Below are 27,363 nucleotides of genomic sequence, written 5' to 3'. Positions count from 1 at the left end.
AAGTTCAAGCAAACTTTCAAATCTAAAACAAAGGTGCATACATCTAAAACATAATGAGATATAAATTAAATAGTTTAACCTATGATTAATCATATTCGTCGACAAGTATGGCTGCAAATATTTAAAAAACATACAGTAAACACCTCTTATAAAAACTATACTTTATGTTTACTGAACAATCATACTTCAAGTAAAGAAAAATTGACAAAAACTCGGCAAATACCGAATTTTTACAAAAAGTAATTACTGTTAGGAGTGCAAACGTTAAGAGAATTCTAAAATACTATATTCCCTTTACAGTATAAATAACAATTAATGTATTTAGAGGTTTTGAGCTCACCTATTGTTGGCTATGTTTTGCAAACATCCTTCTATAAATTTCATACGGATCATTTTATCAGTGGACCAACAAACAAGATTGCACAATATCTTTTCAGCCTCTACGGACAAACCTTCACTGAGCTGACCCTAAGATCAAGGGGGAGGAGGATTAGCAAAATATCATAATATAAAGCAAGAAACATTAAAAATTAAATGTATTTCCTGAATATTTTTAATAATTGTTAATGAAAACTAACAATTATTAAAACAGTGACATGAAATTCAAATCTTATCAGTTTCAGACTAAAAAAAATAAAAACTGTTTCAAATTTTTATTTTTTTTTTCTTTGACATGTGAATTTCAAAGATATGCACTACCAAAATTTTATTTTAAAAATAATTTGAATTTTTTAAAACACTATTAACGTCACAAACAACCATTACAATGGTATATTTGAACAAATGTTATTAACTGAAAAAAAAAGTGCTTTTTGTGTAAAACTAAATCAGTGTTAGAATCCCCCCATCCTTATTAAGAAAAAATAATAATTATCTGAAGGACCAGTATTTATCAAGCTATACTGGCCCATAGAGAATGTGATTGGTCCTTCTTAAAAAAACAGGAAACATGTTTTCTATATAAGATTGAAAGCATTTTTGCACTTGTCTTTATTTCTCACAAAAATTGAGAAATAAATTCAATTTAGTATTTGAAACATTAAAATGATCTTGCGATCTTGTATGTAACTTGTATCCGAGTTTTATTTGTTGGTGGTCCAAAACGGTTTTTAGTGGTCTCAGACCAGCAGACCACCAACGATTTGGAACACTTAAAATGCTCATATAATTGAAAAAGACTGAAACAGCTGACTTGACTACTCTGTAAAAAAAACTACATTACGACTTTTGTTCAGCTGAATATTTGATTAAGCCATGGACTTACAAAGAGAATAATTTTCCCTTCTTAATCCTTTTTATAAAAAAAATGCTCCCTTTAAATAGCTCTGTTTTTTATTTTGCAGATAAGAGGAGAAAGATTAATAACCAAAAATAATGTATTTTATGCCACAATCTGCAAAAAAAAAAAAAATCTTCCATAAATCAACATAGATGTGGAAAACACCAATTGCAAAAACATTCTGAGGGAATAAATTGTAGGTGATTTGGTGATTTTTATTACTAGCTTTCAGTTGCAAGGAAAATAAAGCTTTTTATATCATACTGTGCGACTGAATCAAAAGAGCATTTTCAACTTCAGAAGCAAAAAAAAAATTGAACTCAAAATTTCTTGTGCACACTTACAAAACACTCAGCAACACAATAAGTTATTTTTTAATAACTTTTAAAACCCAAATTCTTAATGCATCTTACGACATAAATCTTTTTGAAGTTATGATTTTGGGGGAAAAAATTGTATTAAGGTGAAAGAGGATAAATTTCAGCAGAAAAGAATTTGAACAGTCTAAAGAACCACAAAAGCTTACAAAATCCTGGATAAGGGTGGTACTTTTCCATTTTCAACATTTTTTACCTATGGTCAAAACAAAATGCTCAGTGGCTTGTCAAATGCTGCCAAAACCAATATTGCTGATACTTAAAATGTGATGCTTAATTTTAAAATGAAACAATCTATTAAAAATAAGACTAATAGTTACATTCAGGTGACAAAAATATTGCAAAAAAAAAAGGAACTAAGCCGTTAAATATTAAAAATTGAATGTCTAGGATGGTCTATTGATTTATTAACTACTTTTGAATAATTATTAGATCTGTTTTAGGGGCCATTCATTAATTACAAAAGGATGGTTTTGGCAATTTTTGACCCACCCCTCCTTCCATGTAAGGGTATGTAAGATTTTTCACACCCCTCCCCCCGTATTCTTACGTAAGATTCCATTTCGTTTTTTAAAATAATAAAATAGTGAATCTTACATCACTGGAATCGTTATTAAATTCACAATTATGAAATTAAACCTTTTTGTTTAAAGAAATATTTACTAAAAAGTTGGAATCTAGACTGAATGTTTTTTTGATTTTTTTTCTTTTCGTATATGATGCGATACTAATTAAAAATAAAACATGCCATACATAGTGCAATCAAGGGTGCCCATATGCAAAATTTTAAGGGGGGGGCTCAAAAATTTTCCCCATGGTTTAGCAAAATATTTTCCCCACAGAAACCGATTTCAGTACAGATTAGAGACATTAAAATTTGATATTTTTAATAACTTATTCATTAATGGGTGGAAAAGAAATTTTTTTACATTTTTGCAATGAAAAAAGCACTAAAAGCAAGGAAGTTCTCATTTCAAAAGGGGGGCATGAGCCCCCCCCCCTTGCCCCCTATATGGGCGCCCTTGAGTGCAATTCTTTTGTAGAATTTTACGCAATTCATTCTTTGTAAAACAAATAAAAATCAGCTCATCCAATTAAATTTTTGACCTTTCAAACGCAAATGAAATATGATCACTGCTAAACCACTTGATGGCGCAATTTCTAATATAAAATATTGACTTGGAAAATATTACGTAAGAATGGGTTTGACCCTCCTCACTCAAAGTAAGAGGATGTAGAGATTTTTCCAACCCCCCTCCCCCGGGACCCTTACGTAATTAATGAATGGGCCCTAGCCTTGTGTAATTTCAGAGAGAAGTTCATAAACCTCACGAGTAGAGAGTAATGACATAGTCACGAGTAGAGAGTAATTACATAGTCACGAGTAGAGAGTAATTACATAGTCACGAGTAGAGAGTAATTACATAGTCACGAGTAGAGAGTAATTACATAGGGGTTTGAGGAAAATATTACAATTATCAACTACTTACTATCCGGTCATCTTGCAGGATATCCCACAGCAGGGTCTGTCCCGGCTCGCAGACGGCGTCCAGCTCGAAGTGGTCTATCCTCACTTCCCTGGGACCGCGACCCAGGAAGGAGGGGTGCTTGCCCCCCAACTGTCCGGGGTACATGCAGGCCAGACCCCTGGGGGGTGCGTTGGACGTGTGAGCCAGGGGGTGGGCTCGAGCGGACAGTCGCACGAGTTCGTCCTCGCACCCGCTCTCTTCTTCCCCCTCGAAATCGGCCAGGTTCTTCTCGGACTTGTTGCTGACCCTGGAGCTGCCACAGCTGCCCTCGTCCGGACTCAGGATGTCTTCCACCAGGTCCCTGTAGGAAAATGATGAAGTGATTCTTATTTAAGAGCAATAAGACAATATAAACAAACAACATTTATTTGGAGCAGTGTGGCCCAACTTTTAGCTGTCCAAGGGCCATTCAAACTTTATCACTCCTGTCAACCACTCTTTCCGAAACTGCAGAGGAGTTACGAATTTTCTTACTCCTTGCTAACTACAGTGAAATCCCGTTGCAACGAACTTCAAGGGACTGCAAGTTTTGTTCGTTGTAACGGGAAATTCGTTGTAGTGGAATTTAAATAATGTAATAGGAATTATATAGGGACTGAAAATGTAGTTCGTTGAAACGGAAACTTCGTTGTATTGGTATTCGCTGTAACGGAATTTCACTGTACTAAACGGCACGACCTTCAGGTTCACAGATCTGCAAGAAATTCTGGATTTAGGTCAATTCTCACTAGATATGAGCCCAGGTAAAGCGGTTTGACTGCATAAGCACTAGTTAGGCTGCAATGGGGATTCAAGTTATTATTCAAGTCGAAAAAAGGAATGGTTTTTTGACCCTTTTTTTTTGCATTTGCATTGCAGTATGAGCCAATTAATGCATTCACAAATAGAATAAATCCTCCCATCCCTAGTTGTACTAACAAGACACACTAAATAACTTAAGAGGGCAGATATTGTCCCAAAGTTTCAAATTACAGTGTAAACAACAATGGAATTTTGGAGTCCTGTATATTAGTGTGGTTCAGACAGCAAAAACTTGAGAGTCACAAATCTGGATTAACTTCTGGATTTAGTTCAATTTGTACTAGACATAAGCCCAGATAAAATACTTCGAGTGCATAGGCTCTAATTTGGCTGCAAGGAGGCTCTAAATTTGCTTGCTTGGTGCCGGAACTCCAATAACGTTTTCTTTAGAATTTGAAACTTTTGCACAATATTTGCTCCCTTAACATCTATTGTATCTCTTGTTAATACAACGCAGGGGCGGTGAAATTTATTCTATATGGTGAATACATTCAGTTGGGTGATACTGTAATGCAATATCAAGAAAAGAGTAAAAAATGTTTAATTTGAAAGGAAAAACCGTTGTTTTTTCTGAAGCTAAACTAGAAACTTTGGATCCCGATTGCGATCGAACTAGGGACTATGCAGTCAAACCATTTCACCTGAGTTCATATCTAGTGAGATTTGATCTAAATCTAAAATTTCATCCAGATCCGTGACCCTCAAGGTTGTGCCGTTTGGTAGTTAGAAAAATATTAAACTCCCACTCCAACCCAAAGACAAAAAGAACTTGATAAAAATATGTACAACAAAATTATTTACTTTCGAAAAAGTTTCAAAGAGCACCTCTTCACCAGGATACAAACTACCTTATAATAAATTTTACAGCTATGGGTAATGAGAGATTCTTGAGTACAGCAAAAGGGCTGTTTTGTGTGTTTGAAAAGTCGCTTCAAATTCGTTATCACTAGTAAAATTTTGCTCTTTAGCTCGGGGCTTGAATGCAGTTGAGCCTATGACTTTCGCTTAATTAGAAATCCTTATATCTGCTATTCTAATTAATTGAGAAAATTGGAACAAGCTCAATCTGATGCAGACAAAAAGCTTTTTTGAACAACATAGGATGTTAATGGCGGTGGAAAAATTTTCAACTCTTGAATCAGCAATTTATATGAAATTTTAGCTTAGAAAATTAATAAAAAAAACTAATTCAAAATTTAAAACCAAAATGGAACTCGAGAGGAAGCAATTTTGGATCTAGTTTTCTGTAACATAGGGAGTTCTGTTCGGAGATTGTGTGTAGGGGAACATATTGGAGCTAGTGGCTATAACGGTATAATGTTCTCGATTAAATTTTATGTGTACAAAATGAAAATTTTAGGTTTGTGCCCAATTTCAGAAACACTGATATTTTTGCACTCAGGCAGGGCTTGAAAGAGGTCTTTTTGTCAGGATTGGAAAATAGCGACGTAGATCTGCAGTGGACGGAATTTAAGGATAAACTTGCTAAAACCGTTGGGGACTATGTTCCATTTAGGAGAAAAAGTGTTCATACTAAAATTTGGCCCATGTGGTTCTCCAGGGAGATAAAAGAAGCTCTAATCTATAAGCAAGCTGCTTTTCGTCAATTAAAGAAGCTGGTCTGAGTGCAGATAGGCTCCAGTATTGTTGTCAAGGCGTAATTTTAAGTATTTGGTATGGATTCAGAAAAGTGAATTAAAACAAGGTCTAGCACATAACATGGATGGGAATTCTAAAAGGTTCTTTGCTCGCTGCAAATTCTGGGAAAGCACAAAGTTGTCAAATTGGGCCCCTGGAAGCATGGAAATTTAATCCAAAACAATAAGGATATTGCAAAGTTCTTAATAACTTTCCTTCCAGTGTGTTTAACTTTAACTGTATCTCAATAGTTGACATTAGCAAGACACAAGCTAGTATGCAGCTTGAGGATTTTGTTTTTTTCAGAGAGGAGGTTCTATTTCATTTGAAAAAATCACAGCAACTAAAGCTCTGGGACCAGATAATATTTATCCAAAAATTTTAGTTGAATGTGCACAGGAATCAGCAGATGTAATCGTAAATATTTTCAATGCTTCTTATAAATCGGAGACAGTGCCAAAGGACTGGAAACTAGCTAACATAACGCCGCTGCTCTTCCAGAAAGGGTCTAAAGATAATGCAGGGAATTATAGAGTCTGACTTCAGTGGTTTGTATGATTTTCGAAACTTTAATCAAAATTAAGATTATAAATTTCTTAGAGACTAATTGTCTGTTGACTAGTTTGCAGTATGGTTTCAGGAAAGGTAAATCGTGATGTGCTACTAATTTATTACATTTCTATGACAAGGTTAGCTTGACTCTAGACAACAAAAAGTGAGTAAATGTTGTTTATATCGATTTTGAAAAAGCTTTTGATAAGGTACCGCACATTGCTCTTCTTGGCAAACTAGCTGATATAGGAATAGAAGGGAAAACTTTACTTGAGGCGTTGGCTGACTGGAAAGAAAGGGCTTTAAGATAGCTTTAAGAGAGCTATTGATAATTCATTGAGGATTAATAAACTGACTAGGACCAGCCTAGCTGGGCCCAGAGCCTGTTGCTGGTCATCACATTTGTACTTTTATAAAATTTTGGTTCAATGCAAACCCCTGGGAATTGAAATAATTTTGAACAAAATTTCAAGACTGTAAGTGCTATAGGGTCTCCTGGACTCAAACTCACTACAGATAGAATTTCAATCTCTTTGACGATCAATTTGTTTTCAAATCCCCACAATGGAATGTTTACATAGCAAAAACATATTTAATACTTGTATCAAACATTGCAGCAATAGTTTATGCAATAAGTATGAATAAAAATATATCTAATCACAAAGATAAACTAATCATCGAGTTCCAGGAGAGCACTGCCATAGGGAGGTAAGTAGCAGTAACTGTAAAGTTGTCTTTTTTTTTTTTTTTTGCATTTTTGCCATCTATTGTACTTTAGCTTTATTGTACGAGCTTGCTTACTTGGTTTCCGCTGAAAATAAAGCATGAAAGCAATGTCCAATTCTAAAATATTACTGTTGTTATAGTATGGAATCCAAAACTGGTTTCATCAAATAATCACCTCAAGAACTCATTTCTGCAGATACTGCCCTTTACCTTCCCAGGGCAACGGCAGATACTTGCAACACTTATTGAGAAGTGCCTGATAAATACAAAGGACACCTTGAATGAAGAACTCGAAAAATTACCATTGAGCTATTTGGCAAGGATCTTACCAATGACTCGCTATCTTTTCATGGATAGCTTTAGAAGTGTGTCTCCAAAACAACCCCATTGTAATAAATATTAAATGCCTACCGCTTTCTTCTTTAACACAAAGCAAAAATGATTTCAAAATGAGGACCAGACAATGTTAGGATGTAGGCCATTACCATCTATTAAAGGTGTTAGAAATTAATAGCCAAGAATTTGGCAATCGGTTAATTTATAAATTTAAACTTGGAAATTACCCAATCAACAATTTGATTTGAATTGCTTGGAGCTATCGCCATAGCAATGCTTTTGCCGGATGGCTGCCGGTTAGTGCTGAGTTAAGAATGACTATCATGTATCAAGGCCCCACTAGATGGTGATGACGCTTAACAGGCCTTGACAACTTATGACTTTTCTGGGTTAAACCGATGCAGCTCCTGCATCCACAAATCTATGTCAACTTTTCAAAGTTTGTTTATTTTTGATTGGACTTCGCCCATTTTGACCACAAGAGGCACTAAACTGAAGCCCTGCATCCACCAATCAAGGACAACATACTGAAAACGTTGGTTCCCTGCAGCGCCCTCTTTGTTGTCATGAGTTTCAGCGATTGTCACGGCCTAAAAGAATTAAGTGGGGCCATGCATGAACGGATATTCAGGGGTTGTGTTCGACGAGCGACCGGTAGCTCAACAATCGGTTGATCACATGACAAATAATGACGTCAGCTCCAATGCTTTGGCATTGACTGATGTCATTAGCTGTCACGTGATCTATCGACCGGTCGCTACCCGATGAGCTCGGCAAACACAAGCAGGAGGTGCACGTTTGAATCCATCGCCATAGTAACGGCATTGTTGGATTGCCAACAAGTAGTGTCATCCTCCATACCAGAAGACAGCCCAGGTGTCGACGGATGTTCACTTTTTGCGGCAAATGCAAAAGGCACTTAGTATTCTGCCATGGGCAGGTAAAGGGCAGTAACTGCAAATTCTTTCATTTCTTTTGCATTTTTGTCATCTTGTACGTCAACTTTATTGCACAAGCTCGCTTATTCAGTTTCCGCTGAAAAACAGGTGCGAAAAAAAACATCAAAGTGCAATATTTCCCTACTGGCAGCATTGAATCCAGCACACATTTCCTCAAATATCTCGAAAACTCTTGTCTGTAGATACTGCATTACCTGTTCACTGCAGTATTACAGGGGCATTGTGTAGAGTATTCTTTCATGTTAATAAATAATACATATATTTAATTATCTATTAAAATAAATATAAATTAAAGTATTTCTTAATATAAAATTAGTGATTCAGTATCTTAACCGTAGTCAACATGTGATTGGTCAAGGGCTGGAAGCTAATTTAAATATGATGATGTCAATGGACCAATCAGGTGTTGGCTGTACATGTTAAATTTTGCTCAGCAGAGTTCGTCAACATTCTTATAAAAACAATTTTTTTTCGACTAAAAGTAAAACTGGCAAACAATCATATTAAACATATAACGTAACTACGAAACACGACACATCACAACATGGAATAAACTGTTAAACTAAGTCTAGAAGAATACAGCACATACAAAACCTAAAAAGTGTTGCCAAACTGAAAATGCAGATAAAAACATTATAAAGTAAAATTATGTAAATGAAGTTGATTGTTTTAAATTGATTTAAAGTCTTAAATCTAACACATGTAACTGCACTTACAACTGTTGGCTTTCAGCCACATGTTTTGCATTTTCACTATGTGTTCAGATATATCTTGCAAGAAGCAAGTTGTGTTTTGTGTTGAATAAAAGGTTTCACAGAAAGTGCTTCACTCTGCTGCTTTAAAACAGATAAGTTACATTAATTTTATAACACATTGCTCCCAAAACCAACCATAAAAATCCAACTCACCCGGGTATGGAAACATGCCTCTGCGGCCTCAAATTCGCCAGGTATTGTCTACACTCATAAACATCAGGATCCATCCCCTCGTTAAAGCCCGCCATGTTCTCGTCCCTCTCCAGGACGGCCTTCACCAGCTCCGGGAGGATCCGGGGGGCGGGGGGACCGACAGAAAGTTTTTTGTCCGTTGAAGGCGAAACGTCAGAATGTTTGTGCTCGCCGGGATTGCCGGCGAATTTGCCGTCCTTCACCGAGGTGACGCAGTGCACGGGAGAAGTCCCGTGCACGTCGGGATTGCAGTTCTCCACGCTCTCCTCGGAGAGCTCGGGCTGGCGCTTCTTGGCCCGCTTCTTGCCGGCGACGAACCTCGCCCGCTTCCGCCGGATCACCTGTTAGATAAAAATGCCACATTATGTTTTTCACTTCTTACTATTCAATCTGCAGGGCCTGATTACTGCACAAGCCAACTAGGCCTGGGCCTGGGGCCCCCTCTTCCTAAAAGGAGCCAAATTACTTAAAGAATTATGCATAGCATTACAACTATATAAAAAATGCACACATTTTTAAAATAATAGCCTTCAGGGGACCTCCAAATTATTGTGGGCCTTGGGCCTCATTTTTAGTTAGTCGGGTCCTGTCAATCTGCATTGTATTAATCTAGTATCAGTACTTTCCTACGTGGTATTTTTCATTGATTCCTAATCGGAAATATATCAGATGCTATCTTGCTCGCTTTTCGTACGCACATTTGAAGGTCAATGAAGGGGAGTGTCACTAGGGTGACGCCGTAGGAGGTGTGGCTTATTTTGTCATTGCTGACTCGAGCCAATTACATTAGACACGTGTATTGGGCGTCGGCATCTGATCTTACATGGCTTTAGTGAATGATATAGTAATTAGGTGGATGATAAAAGAACCCTCTCTTAGGATTTTGGCTACTTGCACTCAGCGATCTAATACACGATGTTTGTGTCGTCGGTAGACTTCACTTTTTTTCCCTCGCAATGGGATTGTGTTAGAAGTTAGTTTTACAGAGCCAGTGTTCATTAATCACACAGAATAATTGAGAAAGTTGTATTTCTTTAAATAATAAATTAAGAACTGAACAATAACAAAGTTAACTCGTACAAACAGATGAAAGAAATTAAAGCATGCACATGAAATAATAAACATAAAGCAAGGCTTCATTAAAGACAAGAAAGAATTAGACAATACTTAACTAGTCTATTGAATAATAGGAAAATTATTCTTACCGGCGATATTCATTTTATCCAGGCAACTCGTACAATATTTTTTTAACACTTTTTACTTCAGATTAAATGTGTCATCGTAGAAATAGTTATTTAAAATGATTATGTTTTTGTTTTAAGTGTTGATAGCAAATAAAGCTATTTCTTCTTCTAAAAGAGTTAAAAGTCATCTATTATACTCTCCTAATTGGATGGCTCAGTTGCCAAATTGATTAACTCCACTTTTAAAAAAAATCCTCATTTCTGCTTTAATAGTGCTTGATGTGAATTTATATTACACTTTTGGTTCAGTACATTTCTGTTCCTTTGATGGCAGAAAATGTAACATAAGGGCCCATTCACTCCTACGGACAACACTATCTTCTTCATCACTTTTCCCGACATTGTTTTGTGGAGTTCATCGATTTGGCAAGTGAAGCATCCAATTTACGAATTTACCAGAAACGGGTTTCATCCCATCACCCTCACCTTCCGGCTCCAGATATTGCACGGCCCGGCCCCCTCCCGGCCGGAGTCCTCCGAGTTCTCCGCCTTGCCCTCCGCCGGCGGGGGTTCCTCCGAGCAGTCCGCGTTGTCCGTGTCGCTCTGGAGGCTGTCGTCCGTCACGCTGCTGAGCTCGCTGTCCTCCCCGCTGGAGCTGTTCTCGGCGAACGGCGCCTTGCTCTCGACGAAGATGGACTGGCGCACGCGGACGGGGCAGGCGTGGCGCCACTTGCGGCCGTCCTGGTGGCGCTGGGAGGCATTGCGCTTGCGCTGCGCCTGCTGGAGCAGCCGCTTGTGGCGCTCCACGTCGCAGGGGCTGCTGGAGGGGCTGCCGTTGGTGTGCTCGCTGCCCTCGATGCTGCTCCGAGGGCGGTCGCTCACCTGGGAGCTGTCCAGCTGAAAGCAAAACGTTCCCTCATCAGAAAATGTGAAAGAATATGTAATACAGTACAAGAGCCAGATTCTGGAATCCGGAAGTCTGGAAGACCTGACAGACATCGGTAAGCGATATTTAACCACGTTCTCATTCCTAATGCAATGTAATATAAAATCGACTTTATTCAAATTAGATTAACTTCTCAACTCTTTTGACACGTGTAAAGTTTCAGTTTTAGGTTGGCATCCTTTGACGCCCAATCATATGCAAATCAGGCAAGTATAAATAGTGAACGATTCCAATCATTTTCTCTCTTTTTTGTTCGTCAGCCTCTCGTGTGTTAGGTTCGGCAGGGTATATTTTAATGGGGTTTTTTTGGGCAATTGCCCACACAGTCAAATAAAATTGCTCACCTACATTTTTCTAAATTTTTCCAATGGTTATAGGTTTCTATATATTTTTTATTTTTCTGTAAAAAAATGGAAGCGTGATCCCTAACTGTTCTCACAAGCAAAAGTTTTTTAAATAAATAAAACTATTAAATAATGATGTCTCGCAGTCCAAAACTCATAGATGGCAGCACGTAAACAGAGAGTTTTGTGGAACATAAACTGCACATTTACAAACCCCCCCCCCCCCCCTCTAAGGAAGTTGGAGTTGCTCACACAGTCAAATTTTCTTAAAATATGCCCTGAGGTCCGGTAGGTGTAGGGAAGTTGTGAATTCCACCTTCGCTTATGGCCAGGGTTTATTTTTTATTAACTTATTTTTGTTTCTATGGACCAATAAATTTTTGGTAAGATTTTAAATAAGTTTCCAATGTTCATTTCTTCACATTAACATCGATTCTGCATCTTCCACTGTGTGGTATCATCTCTGCTTGTATAAGCAAGTAATATTGTTGACTGACTTACGGAATTTAGCCTTTCGGCTTTTTGTTTAAACATCGTAAGTTGTCAAGACCCATGTTGGCAAAAATACAAAATTTTAGTTCTTGAAGACAATTCCCAAAAGGTTTAAGGAAGTTTTAGTAACTTCCATCATAAACATTGAAAATTGTCCCATTATCTAACCCGCAGGCAAATTGTTCCTCAAAAAGTAGAAACTCCAACAGAATCGTTCATTTGTTTCCACAGCGCGATGATGGGACATCTCTGCAACTATGTTGAGCAACTTTTGCTGAGTGCATGTGGACAACTATTTAAAAAGGTTTCACCGTTAAAATATAAATGTTCTTGTGTTGTTTCACAGTGATAATTTATGCAGGTGATTCAATATGCGTCACATCATCCGTGGGTGGGATTGGGAAATGTACTTAAGTGAATGAACTCAATCAATCTCTTACTCAACTTTTTGTTTTGATGTCACCCGAACTGCAGTTCGGTGTGATGTTGGGAGCAGTGTGCTCCAGTTTATCAGTTCCACATTGTCGAGTCGACTTCATTTTTATTTAAAAAATGTAGGAAATAAGTTTGTTGTGCCCGACTAAAGGAGCAGGCAGGTTCCATTAGTCACCTTGAGATAGTTTGGTGGTGAAGGAAATGAAAGATTGGAGTTTCTTTCACGGAGGTTGATGTTGTTGGATGTAGGCTTCACAGGACCTTCGAAGGTTCATGCTGGATTAGATTAGGTGTCCTGAAGTTGGGCTGGACTGAATGTCCAAGGGCTCTTCACCGGATGTGACAGTTCTTCGTATCCGAAAGGTCAAGTCTGTGAAAGGTCCAGCATGGTGGCTGGCCACAAATGGTACGGGCAGCAATCAACTTTCACGTAGGATCATATATGTTAAACTGTGAGCTTTTAAAAGTGCTCAGCTTATTAACTTTTAGTGGAAGCTCAACCAGGACGTATGATACTTCTTGAAAAAACATATTTATCTTGTGCAACATCAAGAAGAGCCAAAGTTAAAAAGTAACTTGTTTATGATGGCTATGATATATACAATGACATGTTAAACGAAATATTGAGAATACGCTCTTTACAATATTAAGTAGCTCATTATACTTTAAATGACTTCTGAAGCTAACATTCTAAGTCAAAGTATGAAACGTTAAACATATTGAGCTATGATATTCATGTCAAGAGCAGTAAGCCGAAGCTATCGGCAAAAACGGACAGACTCGACTGAGCTGCCGAAAGAAAACAACCAAGTCTGACTTGGGTTGAAATTGAAAGGGAAGAGAATGAGGCAAAGTGCCGGGAGCTTAAATGCTACCGGCAATTTGAATATTCTGCTGACGCGATCTCGTTGCAAGAAGGAAAGAACGAATGAGAAAAACTAATGCAAATTAAGGTTGCCAACACTTTTGGAAAATAATTTACCTCCTTTCGTAACAATATAGATGGATCAGGCCTTCACATTTCGATATGCCAAGTATTAAGGAGGGAATTTCCTGAGTGGTATGGACTTTCATATTAAGTTTTACCAGGACTATTCTATTATATTGGCATTGGACTCAAGATGGACTAGCGTTGGACTAGTCTGTAAATTTTTGAAACTGAACGATACTGTATTTTGAAAAGTGTTCCTATGAATGTGTTTCTTGTGGGGAGGGTTTATTTTCAGTCAAAATGTTTGTGGGTTTAAAAATAGCTTACTGACCCTTGTTGATATTACACGTTTTAAGATACATTTATAGTTATTGAATAAAATTGTTTTTGACTGTTAAATACGTGTTTTTAATCCCATTTTTCCCCCGAGCAGATCACCCCACAAACTTTTCGTTGGGCTTGCACCAACCCATTTTAGTTCTTCGAACTTTGGGTATTTCATCCACAGTAGCATGCGAGTCCAACAAACCACAACTCTTTCTTTAAATAAAGAAGTTTTTGATCTTTATTTTCCAAATTTTTCTTTAAGCTTCAAGGTAAACGCACCAGTAGTGGTCAGTGCTTCAGTAGTGGCCACTTCAAGGTTTAAAATGCACTAGTAGTAGCCACAGTGAAGTATATTTTTAAACTGTGGGTCTACAATATTAATTGCCACTCTTGAAACTCAATTAGTGTATTATAGCCCAACTCTTCCTTAATCATCAAAATTTTTAAAAATGCCAGAACTTCATTGTGTTCAATTTTTCATCCATTCTTTTCTCCAAACCTCAAATTTGATCCAGCAGTGGCTACTCCAAAATCTGAAAATTTCAGTGCAGAGATTTGAACACTTAGTGTACCACTACTGCCTGACCACGGATTGTATAGAAAGACAAACATCCGTTTTACAGCCGGAAAGGACAAATCTATTATTTTTTTAGCGATGTCAGCTTTTGTAGAAGCAGAGTCTCATTCAAATGAGAGGGGTACCGGCATCAAATTTTTACTTTTCCCCCTCATTCAGATAGATTAATCTCACATCTGGACGTTTGAAAATTCCATACAATCCGTGGTTGGACAGTAGTGGCCATCTGACATTCTCCCATCCGAAGAACTTACATTACTTACGTTAAATTTAAACAACTGATGAATAAAACTGATTCAATAGGATAGTTACATCAAGTACCAATGTATTAATCACATTATTATTAATTTATTTCTTCAAAGTATATAAGTATAACCTTGAAGTGGCAAACTACTGAAGCACTGGCCACTGGTGTGTTTACCTTAAATTCTTAAAATTGCTAACAATCGGCTATTACTTGCTGAATCATGCCATTTACAGCTCTTTTTAACATTTCATTGATTCTGCCATGTGGTGTGCATAGTATTAGCTAAGGTTAAGATTAGCCTTTTTGGATCGGAGCGCGTGTTTGAGTGGTTGTTTTTTCTGGCGAGTTATCGCGTTTAGTGATTGTTCACTGTGGGCAATAATTAGCGGCACATGAATTAAAATATTATGTTCAGTGAATTTGGCAAAATTCGAAACTTTGCTGCGGTAACCCTAGCAGTGCAACAATGAAAAATCCGATCCAAAATGGCTACAGTTAAGCTGATGCGTCGGCCTACCTATATAGCGGCTCTAGTATTAGCATTTCGTCATATTCAGTTTACAATATTTATTTAAGCAAAAAAAGTAAAAAAAGTTCCACCAAAAAAAATTAAGTAAATCGTTAAATATACAAAATTTGGATCTCTCAGAAAAATCAATGCAACTGCTGATCTGTTTTAGCCTTGATTGAAATTAATTTCCAAGACTACTTTTGACTTGGAACTGCTTTAGCCTTGCAAACGGTCTTACGAGCCGAGAGTGATTAAATAAGAATTTGGGGGAAACAACGTACTATAGACAGGACAAACCTAACCCGGCGGTATTGTGACGGCTACGTTGTTCTGCATCATAGCATTGCAACACTGCCAGGTTAGGTTTGCCCCAACTATAGATTTAATGTAGTAATGTCATAGATCTATAAACGTCAACAACGGTACCTCGCTTGCTGTATGTACATGTCTCACATCACTTCTTTCGTCTTCACTGTTGCTTGCCTCTATGCTCACACTCCTCTCACTGCTACTGGGCTCTCGCTTCCTAATCAGTCCAGAAATGTCTGACCCACTGACGCCTGCAACAGAAACATTACGGTTTCAACTTTTTATAAGTCAAGAAATGCCAAAAATACCGTAAAAACAAGTCTAACTTAAGCTTTAAGCAATGAAAATACACTTTGATTTCCTTGGATTAGGTAGAAATGTCTTGTTTCAAACATAAAAATTTCTTTAGTTTTTTTTCTTTCTTTTTTTAAGAAAATCATTAGCTTGTTTGAGATTCCTGCAAAATGATCAACGAAAACTACCCCAACCTTAAAAAACTATTTCTTACAAGAAAATTAACAAAACATTTTTGTTTTCCTTTATTCAATAATTCCTCCAGGAAATGATTTTTATACATTTCATTTTGGAATATATTATCCTTCTTGTAATGCACTTTCATCTTTCATTTATAGAACTGCTATTTTATAAAAAGGACTTTACGTATAAGTATAATAGGTTATACATGTAAATGAATGAGGAAAAAATTATTTTTAGAGAATACTAAAGACTAACAAAGAGCAAGTTTAGAAATTTAGAAGAATATGCCACTGGACCAGAGACTACAAAATTTCACTGGTCCAGACACAATTTTAGGCGTGCATTCCTGCATCCTAGTTTAAAATAGTGAAAAATTAAAGAAAAAAGACAAAAATACATTTAAAAAAATTAGCACAACGAATAGAGTTGATTACTCTATATACTCGCGTATAAGTCGAGAAATTTAGCACAAAAAATGAGGTTAAAAGTTAGGTGGTCTTTTTACACACAGTGCAAAACTGGCAAAAAAATTTCCTGAACAACTCTTGGGGAAAAAAAACATTTGAAAACCTTAGCATTTCCCACATTTTAGACCAACCCTTTAAAGTAGATGCTATAGAAGTAAATACTTACACAATCTGCTATAAATTTACATGGTCTGACCTACGGGTAAAGTGCGGGAATAGCCGTATTCGCGAATGTTCCCGATAGTCGCCAATTAATGCTCATCCTTTTAAAAATAATATAGTCTGGCTACAGTGCAGAATTTTATTGACATTAATTCAAAATAAAAGCAACAAGTAACAGAAATCGTAGCAGCAAAATCGAGCCCTTTACGAAAATCGCAATCACAGAAGCGAACCCTTTTTGTGCAAAAGAAAAAAAAAATCGGATATTTTTTAACATAAAAATGTTCGTTACATTTCAATTTTCTTTTTTAAAATGTTTACATTCAAAATTAGCCGTAAAACGTTTCCCATTTTTTCAGAATGTAGGGGCTCGACTTATATGCAGTTTTTGATTCCCCCCCCCCCCCCCCCCCCCCCGATTTTCCTAATAAAAGTAGGGTGGGTTGACTTATATGCGGGATCGACTAATAAGCAAGTATGTACGGTAACAGTTTTTAAGTCGACATATCACAGCAACTGGGGAAGAGAAGGAAACAATAAGCATCTTTCACCTCACCAATACTGGCCAAGGAATTAAGCCAAAAAAATCTTACCTTTGCTTTTGGAGGAAGACAATAGGGTGGCAAAAACTATATGTTTTAATACAGTAGCAATTTCTTGATTTATTTTTTCTTGCGAAGAAATCCAAAACATTATAAATAGAGGTGCAAACTTTCTCTCAACAGTCTCAAAAAATGATAACACTTAAAACTTCTAAGCATGTGGATGGGTCAAAAAATTACTCAACATTCATTTTGGGGAAGAGCAAAATGAAAATTTAGTCTTAAATTTGAACAACAATTTTTTTTAGGATTACAATACTTCCTTTAGTATGCACAAAGAAGTGAGAAGAGCTTACCCATGTGCATGGCTCCTTTCATGAGCACAGAAAACGGACTATGGGCATTCGGATGATCACCCATCTCTGAAACGATCATTCCCGAAGATGTATTGCCATTTGACCAAATGAATTTGATTAAAGCAGAAGCTAGAAGTAAAGTCTGGAAAAAAAAAATAATTACAAAGTTATACTTTCAATAACTTAAGATAAATACAAACTAAACTTTTTCATGACACCTCATCAAATAATTCAAAATTAATTAAATAAAACAACACTCAAACCTGTTTTTGTGAGGGTTTTTTTTTTTTTTTTTTTTTTTTTTGTGTGTGTGTGTGTGTAGTATATGAAAATTTCAATCAAATTGGTACTCAATTTGCAAAATTATTTATAAAATGAGTGCAAGGTAGTATCTTCAAGTGACGACAGCGCCACTCTGATGCGAAGTTATTGTAACCACCCCAAAAATTACCTTATTTGGGAAATTTTGTCTGACGATTGGGCAAAATTATCACTTCGTTCATTTTGATTTTGTTTATTGAAACAACTTCTAGCTATTTTGTAACTTTTCCGGGTTATTTTCTACGTGAGATTTTTTCCACTGGTCCCTATTCACGACATTTTTTTTTTTAACTGTGTAGCAAAAACTATCTTTTATGGCTACTCCTGAAGTTTCGAACAATTTTTTCTTACACGATTTTTTTAGCAGTCCCTATCCACTGCACAAAAGTAGGTTTGGGTATACACTACAGTTCAAAAAATCCATCTAAAAATAGCTTGTTTGAGAACCTGCAGCACATGAAGTGAACAGTTGGTTTCAAAACACAAACTTTTGAGTAATCAAAGCAAAAGTATCTTTCATTCAGAAGTAATGTATTGTTACAAATTCTGTAAATAGTAATTATTCTTATGATTAATTTGTTGTAATCTAGCTAAATTTGGCGTTTATTTCATTATTTTTCATCTAAAATTATCTTAGTAACGTAACCTGTAAATAGTTTCTTGTAACGTACATACAACCTCCCTAACATTCGACTGAAGTATATGGTCCCCGGATAACATTTGTGAATGGAATAAAAAGAAAATATGAGAAACATTTGGAATTTTGTCAAAACTTCTCCAGGATTTATAAATAGCCGACGCACTTGATAAAGTTTGAGTTATGCTTTTAGCTATCTGAGATTCATCTGAGCGTTGCTCTGTTTATTGTGAGGCATTTCGCTGTGTTTTTTTTTTTTTTTTTTTTTGCGTATTTGGGTGTAAATACGTTGTGCCATCATTGAGTATACCGTGTTAATTGATATTTGCCTAATTGCTATGGTGAATTTAGCAGTTGTTAACGATATTTCTTGTACATAGTTGTAAATAAATCTCCAGTGTTTTTTTTCTCAAGAACTGTGTCTCATTCAAAGACAGTGTGAAGTTGCACCAAACACGTAACAGTATATTATTAGTTAAGTTGGTGTAATACTTCTCATCTCAATTTGCTGAAAAACTCTTTACTTTTACAAAAGTACTGCATTAAAAATAACAGTAAAAAGAAAAGATAAAAAATTAAAAAATTTGCTTAGGTTCTTTATAACACTTCTTAAATTTTGAAATTATTTACTAATTTTAACTTTATTTATATTCCTTACACCCAATTTTCAACAAATAATATAATTTGGATAAACTGAGATTCAGTTGCTTGGACAATCAGAATCAAACCATTAAATCAACCTGTCTATTTGCCAATCTTTGAAGAAGAAAAAACGGGAGAGGTACAGCATGAAAAATAAAAAATACTGCAAAGGAGAAACCAAATAATGAGTGAATTTGCTTAAAGTTTCATACATTTCATAGTCTCTATCAAAAAATGTCACTACAAAAATTTAATTACTAATATCCCTCCCCCCCCCCCAAAAAAAAAAATCAATATTTTAAGAAAATAAAATATAAAACAAGTAGGTATAGGATAGCACATGTTAAAATAACTTTAAACTTTCACAACAATGGAAACATTTTCAAGATGCAAAGGGATTGAAACCTGCTGCAATTTTCAGCAAAGCATGTGTTTCGTCAAACATGTTTCCGAAAATAATGTTTTACAAAATGAGTTATTAAATTGGAAAAATTATTTTCCCCCGACATTGGTAGATGACTAGAAAAGGGCGCCATCTATTGAGAAGAAAGTGAAACTTTTTGATAATTGATTGCAAAAACGAGAGAAAGAGGTAAAAAACGGGAAATCGGGAGATGGAAGCAAAAAACGAGAGTCTCCCGTTAAAAACAGTAGAGTTGGCAAGTATGAATCTGTATTATTCACTAGTTCACTAACACTTGCAGCAATTTAAATTCTGCATATCTCACTTACACATGTTACATAGTTTACATAAAACAAAAAAAAAATCCACTAAAAAGAAACAAGAATGTACAAAAGATGAACATTAATTTTCTAACATAACAGTCATACTGCAGCACAGAATAAAATTCAACGATAAATAATAGGAGTACCTGTTCCGTTTGTTCCTTAGTTTCCACATTGCACAATAATTTATATAAATGAAGAACAGGTGCTACTTCTAGATTTTTTATTAAGGGTGGCAACAGGTCCAGAACCTGCCTGCTACAGTGCTTCAACTGGGCTGCCGACCAAACGGCATCTACGTGGTCGTTCGTGATTCGGCCTTCCATTGCAAGGAAATTCAGAATTATGTGGCTCTGCTTGATCAACTGCAAGGGGAAAAAGAACTCATGTTTACATATTTTCTAGAAAGGAAATGCAATTAACAAAGTAAAACTGAGTAAAAAAACAAACAAACTGTCAAATTTTGGAAAAGTTTAATCAAAAAATACATATCAGGAACTGCATTCAAATTACTTATTATCTTATCAATATGAGCATTCTAGAGCGGTTTCTTTCGTAATTTGGGTATTGCCTTTAATACTTTGTTTTTTCTATGTTTAGCCTCCAAAGCATTTTAATGCCTTCAGGCACGTGCTGCTCTGAGACAAGGGTGGAGGACCATCGTACTTCAAACTATACTAAGTCATCAAAATTCTTAAATACAGAATTCTAAACAATGTTTGTAGTGCATCGCCATCTAAAAAGGCATTTTTGCTCTTAAAAATGTCATCTGAATAACAATACTTTTAAAACCCCAAAAATAAAATTACTGAAAGCAGTATACTGTGAAGTTGAAAGAACGGTTGACAATTTTTATTTCTAATCTGAACACTGATTTTAATATAGAAAGTTATGACTAATTAGTAAATGTTTATGGGACATTCCACAGTATTTTTGACATTATGTAGAGTCCATAACGGGACCTTTTTTTGCCATAACTTTTTAATTTACCGTTTGATTTGCAAATTATTTTAATTTGAGCTGGTGTGTTGGTAGGAAAATGCTAAATGAACAGTAAATTTAAAAGTTATGGCAAAAAAGGTTACATTACGTACTCTACATAAATGTCAAAAATACCGTGGAATGCCTCTTATACTAATATTCTGACAGTGGTAATTAGTACATAAAAACATAAGACATATGGCTAAGTATGGCGTCAATCGCGCCAAGGGCGAATCCAATAATCCTATTTTTTTTTTCTTTTTTTTTTTTCAATGGGAATCAGGTATATAAGAATTAAGGAACAACAATTCTCATCCTAATAAAAATATTAAAGCAAAACTTCTGTCATGTTTCTTTCTTCGTTTTTTTTTATCCATGATGCGGCAAATTCACCCTTAGTTGCTTTGAAACCAGTCTCTTTTTCTTTGAGGGGTTTTCCTTGAACAAGTTTTAGCAGATTCACCCTTGTCGCATGGAATGCCTTGTATGTTACAAGCATAAAAACAAATTCATATGGTGCCAGAATTATGATATAATCATAGAAAATGCTTTTAGTTTTGCAGATTATGCAAAGCAAAATAACGGCAACACAGGGACATACTTCATTAATAAATGATTAATGCAAAATTACGTAAAAAGCAACTGTTTTTTCCTTACTTCAACATGAAGATTTGGGCCAAATATACATTCAATTATTTTATTTTCTATTAGCCAGTCAGCAAGAGCGCTACCTATAGTTTTTCAGCTTCCACTAAACTTTCGTTATGGCAAAGCTCATTGTACATACTGATGTGACTCTGATAAAATATATAAATGAGGACCATATTAACAAATGCACAAAAAAATATCATAGAGATCAGAAACCTGCGAAAAAAGCCACTAAGTAATAAACACAACAAAAATATTAACAAGCTTACATTTATTTGAGATATACCAGCAAAGCCTCATCGTCAGAGTTGTACTGCTAAAATATTTAAAAGCTAAGTCCAACCCTTCTTTGTCAAAAGGTCGCATGAGCATCTAATGGATCTTTCACAGCAGTCCACATGAACTCGAACATATTGCGATTGCCGACGTCCCTTAAATGACTATCTTTCACCAAGCACAAAATACCTGGATTAATTAGAAAAAAAAATCAATGATTTTTGTAAAAAAAAAACTATTTCAAAAAATTAAAACTCATTATATTTACTTGACATTCAAAAATTTACCTTATTACACAAGACCTTAATGGGACTAGATGTTGCATTATGGAGCCTATATTCATCCCACAGCTTAAGCTGAAATTCAAAAATTATTAATTGAGCTCATTGAATGCATGATAAATAATAGTATATTAAAACATTCAATGCAGCAAATATCAATTCCTTGGCTCTGGGTATGTACGATGTTCTGCCTATGGGATCACGTGGGCACAAAGAAGTGTGACGTAAACATTCATTCCAAGGATCTACAAGGATTTTTTTTTTTTTTTTTTTACTGTTAGTGTTCAGAGGAAATATGTTTTGCTACGTATTTGAATAACATTGCACTATCTAAAAACTTCCTTATGTTGGTGTTGAAACCACTTTTTTTCTGTTGTTTGAATGTCAACTTTGCTTATTTGTCATGAAAAATGTGTCATTGCATTAATAAGCTTTTGAGTTCCTACATCAGACTTGGTACTATATTGAAAATTTGCCATTGTGGTCCTACACCTGGCAGTCTTCTGACACACATTTAAACTGCCACATAATTCTTGCAAACTTCAAATAATGACTCAAACAAGATCATAGAATACTTTTCAGTTACATTTCATATTGTAATCTCTATGTATTTATCAGAAAAGAGAAAACCTTTTTTGAAAATTGGAACACAAAGGTTCAGTGAAAGATGTATAGGATGTATATCTTAGATGTATATTTCTATTCATTTAAAAGCAAAGCCTTTTAAGTTACAGGTTTTCCGGAACTGGGCAGTTAAACAAAAAACAAGGAATTGAAGGTTACTTTGGAAAAGTTTTCCCCTGCTTGAAAGTGAAATTTTCACATTGTATATGTTTATAAAAAAAAAAACTGAACACCAAGCACCCAAACAGTAGAATTAAAGACTAAAAAGGCTTACATTTGATATAACAGTAATCATGGCGTGGGCCAAAGTCATGGGTAAATTTTCCGGCGTGGCATCTTGGAAGCAAGAAATAAATAATTTTAAACCACCTTTATCACAAAAGAAGCAAACATTCCGCAACAAATAAACTGGGATGTCCATGTCCTACAAAAAAAATAAATAACAAAATCATTAGCAACAATTTACAACAGCACAGAATTAAACACTACTCTTCACTGTTCCTCTTATGTTTTACCAAATGAAAGAGATTTTAACAAATGGCCTAAAAATTTGGGATGGTTTTTAAGTTGTGTTACTATCAATTTTACCACTTATAAGCCATCAAGTACTAGTTATGTAATCTAGCTTTATATGAGTAATGTGGTAAGAAAGAGCATTAAGTTTGAATAACAACATTTTTCGGACTATTCTTTAAACAGTGTCTTTTTCCATGGACACACTCAGCTCTGTGTCTAACCACATGGAGCCAAAAATGGTCATGTCATTATGGATGACATCCATGATGCATGTGTGCACTTGATGATGAAGCAATAAGTGATGATTTACTGTAATAGGGCCATAACACTAGACCACACAGTATTTAGACTAACTATGCAGTGAATGATTATCTTAAGCAGTAAACAATTCAGAACATTGAAGGGTCAGCTTGATCACAAGATCTCAATCGGTAATTTTGGGGCCCCTAGGAAGAGGGGGGCCCCGGGCTTAGTGGGCTTGTGCGGTAACCAGGTCCTTTCAGTTTACTAGCTTGGTAAAATGGTTTTTGGTATTTTCGGATAGGATTTTAAAAGACTGTTGCATTTCCAGAGGTAAATTTTTAGCATCTCTTACTCATTTATGTTGCACAACAGGCAGGAAGCGTTTGACCAAACTCACACATTTCAGCCAATTTTAACACCTAAAAGGGCAGGGTAAATTTAGGGGAGGTGCAAACTGAAAATTTGATTACTTGTTTCTGTAAACAAAGTAACATTTATCATCGTTGTAATCTTACATAGAACGTATCCTGTTTGGGTAAGAAAGTCCAAACTTCAAACTCAATCCGGAAGCAAAAAGACTTATCAGAATTCAATAAAATTTCCCACATGTTTGTTTGAGACCATTAAGCATCTTTTCAATCCTCTGCATCGTAATGTTTCGAAAAAAAATTTAAATGTCCCACCCTAATGTGCACTCTTCTATTATCCCTTTTCCTTGATTTTACCATTTCAAAATTTCATATACATTATTATTAACTACCCAGAAAACAAACCTCGCTTTTTCCTAATGCTCAAACTCAAGAAAGTGCTCAAAAAAGATTAACACTACAATTAGAAATAAAAAAACCAAGATACTTACATCAAGTTTTGATTGCATGCTGTGCTTGAATGCCATATATAAGGGAAAATTAAGAAGGAACACTTTAGAGAACATGTTGAGTACTTTTTCTCTGTCTTCTATACTCCACGAAGCCCAGTTTTCGTCCATGAGATCCTGCTCGGACTTGAACTCGGGAGAACCTTTTTCCGTTTCTTCCGAAGAGACATAATTAATCGTTTGATCCTTTTCTTTTGAGTCCTTGCTCTCAATTTCTGAAGTATTTTTCCTAAAGTCACCGATGTTTGCATGGCCGGTAGAGGATGATGGATCACATTTCACTAATTTAATATCTTTCGCGATTTGATGTAAAATTTCTATGATACTTAACGCTAGTCCTTGAACAAGAGCATTAAACCTGTCAAAGTTTTTGGGATCTTTGAAACAGCACGTACATTGCCTGTAAAAGGAAACAAAATCTTTTAAGTCTTATTACCTTTTATTTTTAAAAAAATGCATGCAAGTGATTAAAGTAAGCAGAGTAGAATAGGGCATTCCCGCTGAAATTTCTCAGATACCCATCCTGAAAATAGTCCTCACAGGAAACTCTCATCCACTAAAATCAGTGGCCCCCACTTGCCACATGGCAATTAAGGCCACCTTCAAACAACACAACTTACTGTCTGACCACGGATTGTATGGGAAGACAAACATCCGTTTTACAGCTGGTAATGAACGAATCTATTATTTCTTAGCGATGCCAGCTTTTGCAGAAGCAGAGTCTCATTCAAATGAGCGGAGTATCGGCATCAAATTTTTACTTTTCCCCCTCATTCAGATAGATTACTTTTGTCTAGACATTTGAAAATTCCATACAATCCATGGTTGCACAGTAATTGAATCAACTTTTGAACGGGTGGCTATCAGGATGTTTAACCAGGCAGAAGGACTTGCTGAGCATCCTTCATACATACAATAGTCAACTCACAGGTTACCATTCTAATCCTGATGAGTTGAATCTACTTCTTAATTGATTCAACTCATCAGGAAATTTCTATGCGTTTGCTCTGCACAAGAGTAAACTAGTTTAGTTTACTCTATTCAGTTTTAACAGCAGTGTGGAGTACCTGCTCAAATGAATTTGGCTTATTAGGAAAAAAAGTTGATCCAACTAACAAGGAGAGGTTACGGTCTCGGAAATTCAGATCGGGATGAGATTTGGCAGATTAGTAGTATCCCTTAAGGGTACTCTCAAGGTAAAGTAATAAAGCGCACTAGCCATAAAATTCCGAGAAAACAGCCTTTAAAGATTTACGCGCAACTTATTAACTAGTAGAGATTGTCCGTAAACAAGCGCCCGGCGGTCATGTGGGCAGCGCGCTGGGCTTCCATGCTGTCGATCCGGGTTCAAATCCACTGCGAGTGTTTTTTTTTTTTTTTTTTTTTTTTTTGTTCATTTATAAAGTAACTGTTACAGCTTTGTACAATTTGAATTGAAGATAATGCGAAATTTTTAAACACGTAAAGCACTTGAATAGAGAAAATGGAGATAAATTAAATCGATACAAGTTAAAATTTGAGGTAAAACGGCTACAAAATTACAGTGGAGCTTAATTTATAGATGATTTTTAACAATATAGTTGTTATTTATATACATACACCAGAATGATATTTATCATAAAAACATGGAAAACAAAAACTGTTTTGATATCTCGCACAATTTATAAAGGAAGATTGCTTACAGGATCAACTTTTTTGTGAAAGAGTCGTTGGAAAACATACTTCATTTACATTCAGGAAAATTTCTCTTTTGTCAGAATGTTTAGAAGTATACCAGGTATATCGAATCATTTTATCAAAAATTGGCGATGACAGTTGATGGACAATTGATTGTATTTTTATGCAGTCTTCACGGGCATTTATTTCTCTATTATTTTCAACGAGAAACGCGCAATTATGTATATTTTTTATTAAATTCTTTACCTGTCTATAAAAATAGACGTCGCAAGGTTGAACAAGTGGAGTACATTTTGGTGGAATCCCTTTAACTGAAAAGTTGGAGATTTTTCATCATCCTGGAAAATTTGGTCGTATAGTTCAGGTTTTGTTTGCCCTCCCGAAGAGTCGATAATCAATAGAAATTCTTCCTTTCCCACATAAAACTTCAAGCAAACGGTTTAAAAATTCGATGTATAGTCTTGTCGTTACCTTTCCTGATTTCGAAGATGTTATTATGACATTTTTATATTTTTGTCAGTATTTATCAATTGTTTTTTGAATTCGGGGGCCAAAAATACCAGTTGCTTTTTGTAAAAAAAACAAATACAAAGGGCAGAACTTTTCCAGACAGGGTAAAAGAATATTGAGCTGTATATGAATGCATTACTCTATTCATGTCGTGCCTTTTGACGAAAATAGTTTTACTTCCCTTTCGAGCCAAAGTCCTGTTGTACGCCGACTGATACTGACATCCTGGGAAAAGGAAATGGGAATTAAAATATTTTGTCAAAATCAGGCGCGGATTCAGAGAGAGGGTTGTGGGGGGGGGGTCATGACTCATCTTTTAAATGACCAAATATAGAATAAAATTGCATTTTTGGGACATATTTTGAAAAAAAATTTCCCATTTCGCACAAAAATTACCCTTTTACCCCTCCCTTTCCGAAAATGACCTCCTCCTAAACCAGAAGCTGGATCCGCCCTTGGTCTGAAGATTGTAAAATAAGTTTTTAATTACTTACCAGTTTGGTCAGCATTGATAACATAATCGTTTTTGAAATTCGGTATCAACTTTAACGTCTGGATTACAAAAGTGTCTGCAGAAGCCAAAGTTTCTTCGATCGTCGCAGTTTCTCTTTTTGAAACAAATTTTGTGACTTTTCGCTGACGAATGGCATGCTTCCTTTTGAAATTTTTTTACCCAACTGTCAGATGTTTTAAATTCAAAATCTGTAAACTGTCGTGCTGCTGCTAAAGTCCACTGTTGCAAGTTCCGAGTAGTAACTTGTTGATAATTCTCTCGAGCTTCTAGAAAACGATCATATGTCCAAGAATTGATTACATCGTATTGATCTAATAGATTTCCTCCATTTTTTATTTCTTTCTCCCATTGCGATAAATATTAATTTTTTTTAACCTTTTTTTTGTAAGGTTTGTAGATTCCATGAGGGGTGAGCCGTTGCTATGTTCACAACTTTAAT

The 27,363-nt window shown here is 35.7% G+C and overlaps 1 protein-coding gene across 1 annotated transcript in view; it reads right to left on the bottom strand.

Moving 5' to 3' along the window:
* The window catches only part of LOC129226308 (ubiquitin carboxyl-terminal hydrolase 34-like), a 148,735-nt gene that overhangs the window by 103,630 nt on the left and 17,742 nt on the right, over positions 1-27,363 (bottom strand). The window contains 17 exon segments of the mRNA XM_054860911.1: positions 341-468; positions 3,147-3,229; positions 3,302-3,486; positions 6,900-6,964; positions 9,168-9,485; positions 10,815-11,225; positions 15,592-15,698; positions 17,452-17,593; positions 19,924-20,142; positions 21,416-21,496; positions 21,499-21,555; positions 21,676-21,696; positions 21,698-21,763; positions 21,765-21,867; positions 21,967-22,027; positions 22,852-23,011; positions 24,206-24,623. Coding sequence (XP_054716886.1) covers positions 341-468; positions 3,147-3,229; positions 3,302-3,486; positions 6,900-6,964; positions 9,168-9,485; positions 10,815-11,225; positions 15,592-15,698; positions 17,452-17,593; positions 19,924-20,142; positions 21,416-21,496; positions 21,499-21,555; positions 21,676-21,696; positions 21,698-21,763; positions 21,765-21,867; positions 21,967-22,027; positions 22,852-23,011; positions 24,206-24,623 — 2,625 coding nt within the window.

This window comes from Uloborus diversus, chromosome 7, assembly GCF_026930045.1.
Source record: "Uloborus diversus isolate 005 chromosome 7, Udiv.v.3.1, whole genome shotgun sequence".
NCBI classification, from domain to species: Eukaryota; Metazoa; Arthropoda; class Arachnida; order Araneae; family Uloboridae; genus Uloborus; species Uloborus diversus.
The sequence above is the reverse complement of the archived record's forward strand: the minus strand, read 5'-3'. Positions and strand labels throughout refer to the sequence as shown.